This window comes from Labrus bergylta, chromosome 18, assembly GCF_963930695.1.
Source record: "Labrus bergylta chromosome 18, fLabBer1.1, whole genome shotgun sequence".
NCBI lineage: Eukaryota > Metazoa > Chordata > Actinopteri > Labriformes > Labridae > Labrus > Labrus bergylta.
Genome location: NC_089212.1, coordinates 21,879,922 through 21,888,979, shown reverse-complemented (window position 1 = coordinate 21,888,979; position 9,058 = coordinate 21,879,922). Strand labels below are relative to the sequence as shown.

Here is a 9,058-nt window from a genome sequence, read left to right as displayed (position 1 = left end):
GCTAGTTAGTGATGTAAGCAGCGAGGGAGGGAGCTGATTGGTCGAGCCGCGGCTGCTCTGGAGCAATGAGGGCAAAGGCTGCTGGGAGAGAGGGAGAGTGATTGGATGGAGGGGGATGAATGTGGGAGGGACATACATTGGAATTTTTTTTTTTTTGGGTCAGGCTCCTCCTCACTCACTCGCTCGCTCACTTGGATCTGTGGTGGAGGCAGGCCCCTGCAACAGATCTCAGATCAGACTGACTTAAGTCTTTTGCACAGTTTTACCATTAGCAGGGTTTTCAGAATAATCTGACTTTAGATAAGCAGCTGGGAATAACTTCAGTGTTCTTAGAGAGAGAGAGAGAGAGAGAATCCTCTAAAGTCTTTCACGGTTTTCTCCTGTCATCTCGGCTCGGTTCTTTATCACAGGGAGGAGGAGGAGGAGGAGGAGGAGGAGGAGGAGGAGGAGAGGGTCAGAGGGGCCAGAAAATCCTCGGATTCAATGAGGAGCAGGAGGAATCAAGTAGGAACCACATGAGGGGCTGAGGAACGGGACTATTGACCACTCAAAGTGCAGCGCTCTCCAGCAAATTTAAAACAATTATTCTGCACCAAAATAATAAAGATATGGTGTAGTGTCACCCTGGATAGGAAAACTTTAAATGAAAACAAATATATGATTAGATCTAGTCCAGTAAGATAAGATAAACAGACGTGAAAAAAGCTGATTTTACACTTACAGTACTTTCCATAGAGAAAAATTTAAACTTTGCATGCACATAGCATTCATGGTGATGGCAGAATTTGTGGTTTATTTGAGTGACGTGGAGTTTTTAACAAAATTAGCTTAAAACAAGTGTGAAAGCCAGAGATATTAAAATGCAAAGATTTAAAATGCAGGACACTGAAGCCTTCCTGAGTTATTAAATTATCTGTTTAAAATGTGAATATTATGCATATTCAATTATATTGGCAAAGTTTGTTGCAGTTTTTAGCACTATCGACTCACAGAAAGAAGGTTCCTGGTTCGAAACGGTTTCTGTGTAGATTCCCTCTGGGTACTCCCGCTCCCTCCCCCATGCTCAGTGTCTCTAAATTGTCTGTATGTGTGAGTGTGACTGGTTGTTTGTCTCCACATGTCAGCCCTGTGATTGACTGGTGACCAGTCCAGGGTTTACCCTGCCTCTCGTCCAATGACAGCTTGGGATCGGCTCCAAAAAAAAAACCCACGACCCCGCACGGGATAAGCTGTAAAAATAATGGTAATGTTTGTTTAGACTGTCACATTTCTAAATAATTATCTCAAGAGCCAAGGCAGCAAAAAATAAATCCAACTCCAGGGAGAAAATTGCATAATCTGCATGTCATGTTTGCATAATGAGTCGGCTTTTCTCCTGTTTCATGTGATTCTCTTGGAGGGCACGCGAAGTGAAAACCACATTCGCACCACAAGACCAAACCAAAGTTTCATAACAGTGGGGGTACTACACAACTTTCACACTTGTTTCACAGTCAGCTCGTAACCAAAGGGCGCTGCTGTTCTCCAGCAGTGAGCCACAAGTATCATCGACTATTTCAAGAGTCTATGTGACATTTGTCATATCGCCGAGTAGACACAAAAATCCCTTTAAAATGTTAAATGAAATATAAACATTGGTTTATTTAGACAAGGAAATATGTGTGTGACTTTTTATGACATTCTAACCACTTCTTTCTTTCAGGGTTCTCTCTATACTCACAGTCTACATTAAAGGAGCAATCTGTAAGATATTTACTGAAAATCTACTAAAATGACCTTACTGTATCATCTGACATTAAGGAAACATTCTATGTTGAAGTGCCGGCTTCTCTGACAACAATGCAGCAGCCAGTATGTCCTCTTCTAAGTTTAGATTCTGCTCCTGAATGCTCTGTTTTTGTTTTGACCAGAGAAGGTAGGCAGTTTTAAGGCGACCCCCACATGGCCGTTTTGGACGCCCCTCAGTTTGCCAGGCAAATAGGAAACCAACAAGTGTTGCAGCGATGGAAGCGGACTGACAAACTGGTTCAGATATAACTGATTCTACTTGACTTATAAAGCCTGAGTATTTCTAATAAGCTCCACGAGCAGAAACGTGCTCAAACTAGGATCAATATTGGAGATGCTTTTGAAAAGTAGAGAGAGGTTAGAGCGCAGAAAGGTTTACAGACCGATGCAGAGCTGGATAAACACTGAAGCTTCAGCAACACCGACATGGCAACCAGCATGCAAATCAACTCTAGGGAGGAGGGGACAGGGGGAGACAGCTCTCTCTAATGTTTTCAATTTTGACTGCAGTACCCATTTTAAACACTAGGTGTCAGAGTTACATACTGCTCCTTTAATGCTAAAAGAAATGCATCAGATTATCTTCACACAAACATTGTCAAGATGTTCGATAGTTTGATCCTTTTTGCTACCACGTGTTTTAAAACAATACAACCTCTGTTCTTTGAACCACTGATAGTATCAACTACCCGAGGTTTAAAACGACTGATCTTAAACCTCAAGCTGCCGCTAGCAAGAGAGAGAGAGAGTGAGAGAGAGCAGTGGTGGTGTCTTCAGGGTCACAGCTTGGCAAAGACTGATGTTTCTCAAGCTCTTTTGGCGTCACATAAAGAAGAAGAAGATGCCTTTATGTCTCTTCCAAACAGACAGAGAGCAGAGGAAGAGACATTCACACATATACATTGGGAATGTTTTGGTAAAGAAAGGTTACAAATGTATTTGGGCTTTGGCCAATATTGGATGCCAAGGACTTTGTTGCCATGGTAACAAAAGAGGTATCAATATTGTTCGATCTTTAAAAAGTACAATATCTAAGTTTGAAGGTCTGGTCATGTGACAACTCTACTTCATACAACACAGAGGAAGGTCCAGGTTTTTGACAAGAAGAAAAGGAAAGGAACCAGAGATGAAGGAAAGAAGGCCAAGTGTAGAAGTGTATCTGTAAGCAGTTCTCACTGAGGGGCCAAAGCCTCTCTGAGAGGTGCCATTACATTCCAACGCCATGACAACGAGCGGCGGTATTTTCTGAAAACTGTCACTTGCTTCCTACTGGTTGGACTGGCTGGTTAGGAGAGTGTTAAGGTTCAGGACGACCCCCAGGACACCCGCTGACTTTGTATTAGCATTCTTCTAATAGTTGAAAAGAGCCATTAAGATGAGACACGATAAGATCAGATTTTATGATGCAGCAGCAAGACAGAGAAGTAGGTAATGCAAAATCAAAAATCAAAACAGAAAAGGTAAGGTCAATACAAATAAAATAAAAATAGGAGGTATACACAAGAAGAATATAAATAGATCAAAACCAACATGATGGACAATGAACGACTACCAGTGTGGAGCGTGTCTCCTCTGTGCCAACGACTCACCGTCTGTCATTAAAACACATTACATTACTTTACTAAGCATTCACATGTTCCTTCATTATCATGAACGCATGATATTGTAGCTTATTTTGAGTCACGCCCACAAACACAACACTTCTTAAATACTCACAAATGCATCAAAGTAAAATCGGTCTGCAGCTGCAATCAGTCTCCAGAACCCGAAATAGTTACTGTTGTTATTAAAATAACCTGTGACGTGTTTTATTTTAAATCCATGTCGTCACTATGTGTGTATCGTCTAGCTGCTGAGTGCGACCCACTAAAAGTAATGTGAGGCACACGGTCATGTTTTGGGTTTCAGTCTATTCAAGGCATTTATTGACACTAATACACCAAGTAGCACTGTTTTATTGAACAGTGTCATATGATAACAGTGAAAAATAAAAACTATGTATAAATATGCACTGAAGCTTCAGCTTCTGCCTCAGCCCAGGAAACAACAGAACTGAATTTCCATTTTCAGCCAGCAGAGGGCAGCACAGGCCCATTACATTTACTGCATGTGCAACACAAGCCGATCACTGAATGTTTGACAAACACCTGGAACAACAACAAATGGCTTATCCTTCTCCATCAAACATGGACCGCTGCCCCGGTGACAACATTTTGTACTCACAAGCAGTTAAGACCACATTCTGTAGGCACTCCATATAAAAACACTGGAATGATAAAATGTCTCGTATCTGATCCATAATAGAGATATGCGACTTTTCATTTGTTACTGGCATGCAGACATTTATAGACCCACTTTCCATCCTTCTGCCACAAGCACACACTCACAAACACAGAGAGAGAGAGAGAGAGAGAGAAAGAGAGAGTACAAAAAGAGCCCGAGGAAAAAAATGTCTGTATATAAAAAAAAAGGACAGCTCCTTAAGCTACAAGCAGAAATCCATTTGCAATCATCCTCATGACTTCTTTTGTCTTTGCCCTGATTATGACTCAGCTAGCTTTGTCAATATTTTCGAGTAGTTTCTCTCATATATATATATATATATATATATATATATATATATATATATTATATATATTTTTATAAAGTACTGTGGCAGCAGTTTTTTATTTGTGTATTGTGTGCACAAGTTGCAAAAAAAACAGAAAAGATTATAACATGTTTTGAATGCTTAAAGACATTAATAAAACATGCAAAATAAAGTTTTTCCAGTGTAGGGTTGCCTTATGTTAAACATCTACATTAAAGCTCCTGTGAGGAGTTTTTTTTAGCTGCTTATGAAATGAATCCTGATGAATATTCATCACCGACAAAAGCAAATAAGACCATCTGCATCATGATTTCTTATTTCTGTTGACATTTTTAATACCTATATTTCTAGTCGCAGGGTAGCTGTCAGACGAGGCGATCAATAGCGTGCCAATGAAACAGCATTTTTTTTTCATTTTCCGAGCAATTAGTGATACATGTTACTGGGAACTCTTGACTGTTGTCTAACTCTGTTTGTTTGTGTTATTCTCTGTTTTTCTGTGTATAAATGTTCTTTGGTGGGACTTGTCTGTTGGACAGTAACGATGCTGTGAAAAATAATTTCCCCTCGGGGACAATAAAGTCTAAAGTCTAAAGTCTACAAGACAGCAGGGTGAGATTGTTCATCAGAAAACACGGATTGAACAAAACCAGGCAAGATAACTGAAGAGATGAGACGCATCACTTTGTCCACAGGGGGTCGCCAAAATTAACTCACATCAAGAGTTTCTCACAGGAGCTTTAAATGTGTTCCTGGTGAGTGGATATTCACCTCACAGACTTTCCTTACAGCACGCGACGGGAGCGAGCGTCAGCTACAAAATCAGCTTGATTCTATTGTTTCCTAATGAAGTGTCATAGAGATGCAGCGTGAGCCGCTTTTACCCCCGACGCCAAGTTTCTATTTTCCTCTCTGTGGCCCAGATAGATGGACAAGGAACGAGGAAAGAGGGGGCTCTACACGGCTCTACCCAACACATTTTTTTAGCTTGTTTTACACAGTGGAGATAGTGACGCATTAATTAAAACTCATGTCCGTGTTAAAATGTTGTGCTTTGACTTGTGTCAACACCAGAGAAAAAAACGTGTTCCGGCTCACTGCGAGCTGCTCAATGACGTGTTGTGATTTGAGTGAGCAGCTCGTCGATATGAAGCACTACACAACCTTCAAGATAAATGCACCAGATCTCAGACTGTTTGCAAGAGGGAAACTGAAATTCACAGAGCAAAGAATGAAAGATTACAAGTGATGTCTTCAAATGCCTTTTTTCCTAAAATTCTCAAATAGTCCAAAGACATTTCAAAGACAGATCTATTGAGCAACAAATCAGCAATCAATTAAATGTCAAGATAATTCAAGTTTAAATTGTGCTCGTGTCTGAAATATTAGCGTTAACGCTTCAGTTTACACAGACAGATTTTTGACAGATAGCAACTAGAGTAAGTCACCCATAACCAACAGGAGGGTGATTGAGCCTCTCCTGACAGCATCTGACCTCCTACTGCAGAGCCAAAAAATCTAGATAAAGAACGTGAAACTGAGTCTTTAATTATTTAATTCTCTGTCACACGTGGTTGTCTCCCTCAAACCTGCAAATCCGCTGACCTGTGCACCTCCATATTGTCTGCCCCTTCGTGTCACCCGGCTCATCCGGCTGTGAGAACAAAGCGTGGCCCGGGTATAAGTTTACAGGAAATCACTTAAGGCCAGATCCTGCCTGTAACACCGTGTGTAAACAAAGAAGCCATGAAAGATTGATGTACATGTTCAAACCTCGACATCACTGTCCTGTCACAGAATCCCCATCAGTGGTGGTAACTCGCTAACACCGCCAATCACAACTTTAAACTGACAGAGAGAAGCTAAGAGATGTTATTGTCATCATCTCTTCATCACTAGAGATTTTACAGGATTGACATGTTTGATTTGGACCTTTGTTTTCTCTTTCCATTTTACATAATCCAGCCACACAATATCTGTTTCCTCCAGGTCAGGCTGTAGAGGCACAGCTGATTGCACATCATTTGCATTACAGATAAAGCTGACGGGGCAGTCTGCTTCGCTATAAATTATGTAGTGGGCAAAAGACCTCAAGGTTAAAAAAGGCCGTTATGAGGATCCACTGAGGCTATGAATTGTTAATATGATTCCATGCGTCCATATAGACCGAACATGCAAACTTAGATTAAGATCAGCTCGAGTTTTTCCACAAGAAAACGAGAGCACATTTTTGTGTTATTGGAGAGGAGGGGGGCATGGAGGAAGTTTACATTGAGGCGTACCTGCCAGCGCAGGCAGCTTGTGCAGCTCTCTGTTAGCGCTGAGGGGGAAAGAGGAAGTGCTGAACCTCTTCTCCCTCTTCACGGCCGAGTGTGACCCCGGCTGCTTCACCCTCATCAGCTGAGTCGCAGGAGGCACTTTCTTATTGGAGCCCTGCAGAAACAAGAGTCACAAACAAGAGGTAGAGCTCCCGTTACTGAGGCTGTAGGAGCAAAGGATGTAGCGCAGGAATCACTTTACTGAAAAGAGTATAAAGGAGGAGAGGGTGGGGGGGGGGGGGGGGGGGAGAAGGGGTGAGGGGCGTTGCGGTTAAGGGTCTTTTCCGAATCAGATCAGGTGACTCTCGGTGATGCAACCCGATAACAGTCGGCCGGTGTACTGTGCCGGCATCCGCTGACAGAGTTTTGGGACGGACCTCGCCGCACAGAATAATTGAGAGCACAGATGGGAGCTGATAAAGCCGTCGATAAGAGCAACACAGCAGGTTCCAGCAGTCAATCAATCAGGTCTCTTCCCAATCTCAGTTGTGCGATACGACCACATCGCTGATGCACGTCAGAAATAATGAGGATTAAAAATAGCCCCGGCTACAATGGATCCTCTCAGACTCAGAGGCCAAACGAGGCGTGCTGAGGGGGAGAGAGAGAGAGAGAGAGAGAGAGCTGGGATCCCAATGCATGTGTAGAGGAAGTCATAAGATCATGATGTGGTGACACATAAGGGACTTTTGTCTTCTTTTCATGAGAATTAAAGTATGAAAAAGTAATGAGAGAGGTTGGAGTTTATAGAGAACTAACAAGAAAAGTCAGAGGAAACATCTGTGCAAACCTGCTCAGGATACTTTCATGTTTATGCGCCTGAAGCTGTGGCTCTTAAAACTTATATTTATTTATGAAACAAGCAAATAAGATCACTAAAACTTACTTTTCTCGAATGCACATTAGTGTAAAAAGAGCATTTGTCTCAATCAAATTCTCAGTAGCATACCATTTTGCACAATTTAAGGAATGTATTGTATCCTGGGGGTCATCAGAGTTCACACATGCTGTTTACATGCTAGATATTCATTTCTTACTATTTAAAACAAAAGTGCTAATGCAGGTTTTCCTGTGTGGACAGTGAAAAGTTGAACAATACTTACATCTTGCTCTTCTCCAGGCCCATTTTTACTTCCAGACTTTTTAGTTCTCCCTGACTTGGAGGATTCCTGCAGGAGTGAGAAACATACAAAAACTATTTCAAAACAACTTCAAATTGTGCAAAACATTTTAATAAAGCAGTAAAAAAAAAAAAATCCACGTTACCTTTTCTTTCTTGCTCTTGTGAGGCATAGTACTGAGATGGGAATCCCACCCCCCCTCTGTGGTCAGGTCGGGTCGTGTGTGAAGCTGCGGTCACACAACTGTCAGGACACTGTGGTTAACACGTCTCTGCTGCACTGATGTGGTTTTAGCGTCTGGCCAACCAAAGACCATGTGACCGAGTCCGAGTCCACACACAACATGTCATCCTGTTTCCGCAGCGGTCACGCACCGTAAGAACTCATTGCTCGCTCAGAGAGACAGAGCTCATAATGGAGGAAAGAAAACACCAAGTGGGGTTCGATGTAAACGTCCAACTTACTGCTGCCGTAGTAGCTGCACTTTCTGGTAACCCGCTGTATCCTTCAACGCTGAGTGAGAGATGTGCGTCCATGTAGCCCGGCTGTGATACCTGCCGGCCGCCGCAGGGGGGCGGTGTTGTTCTTCAGAAGGGAGGAGGCGAAAAGTGCTGAAGTGAGTGAGGAGGTGTCGATCTGGGTCCTTAGGTCTTTAGCTGTCACTCAAAACTGTGATGTCATCAGGTTCACAAGAGTAGTCGGTGCATCTACTTGACCCAGTTTTTGTAAATCAGTATTCACCTGGTTGGCGGATTGTTTAACGACATCCGAGGAGACAAAATCCTGAAGGTGTACTGAAACAAAAACGAACAAAGAGCAAAATAAAACAACTTTGACACAATGAATCATGTTTCCCGTCAGGACTTTAAGCACAGAGTTTTAGCCTTCAGTACCAAAAAGCTGTAAGGATGCAATCCCATTCAACCTTCTGATCCACGCCCAGTTTATTAAAGGTGCACTCTGGAGTTTTGGTAGAGAAATGGGAAAGTTGGAGAAGTGTACAGATTCTGTGGTCTATGTTCATAACTCTGTACACAAACTGTCCTCAAAGGAAAATTTGGTCCCTGTAACACTGTTTGAAGATGAGTTAGGGTGGGGGGCCCTAAACAGTGACCCCGTAACTCTCTTGGTAGATTTTAAGCTCCAAACAGTGTTCAGGGACCCATTTTTAAACTATAATAAAGTTTGTGTGTTCATTCAAATTCCACTATACCAAATCTCCACACTGCACCTTTAAAGTG

General features: G+C 42.2%; 1 protein-coding gene across 1 annotated transcript; it reads right to left on the bottom strand.

Moving 5' to 3' along the window:
• Position 1: 1 nt before the first annotated feature.
• Positions 2-8,458, bottom strand: LOC136183305 (serine/threonine-protein phosphatase 2A 56 kDa regulatory subunit delta isoform-like). Its single transcript, XM_065966660.1, has 4 exons — positions 7,963-8,458; positions 7,800-7,865; positions 6,661-6,811; positions 2-81 (listed from the first exon to the last, which is right to left on the bottom strand). The coding sequence occupies exons 1-4, from the start codon at positions 7,987-7,989 to the stop codon at positions 2-4; spliced, it is 324 nt and encodes a 107-aa protein (XP_065822732.1). The 5' UTR covers positions 7,990-8,458.
• Between the last annotated feature and the right edge of the window lie 600 nt (positions 8,459-9,058).

Bases quoted from the DNA above. Each gene is read 5' to 3' on its own strand.
- LOC136183305 (XM_065966660.1), bottom strand. From the start codon at position 7,989: ATGCCTCACAAGAGCAAGAAAGAAAAG. The intron at 7,866-7,962 runs GTAACGTGGATT...TCACTCCTGCAG, and splicing joins ACAAGAGCAAGAAAGAAAAG to GAATCCTCCAAGTCAGGGAG. The intron at 6,812-7,799 runs GTAAGTATTGTT...TTGTTTCTGCAG, and splicing joins GGCCTGGAGAAGAGCAAGAT to GGCTCCAATAAGAAAGTGCC.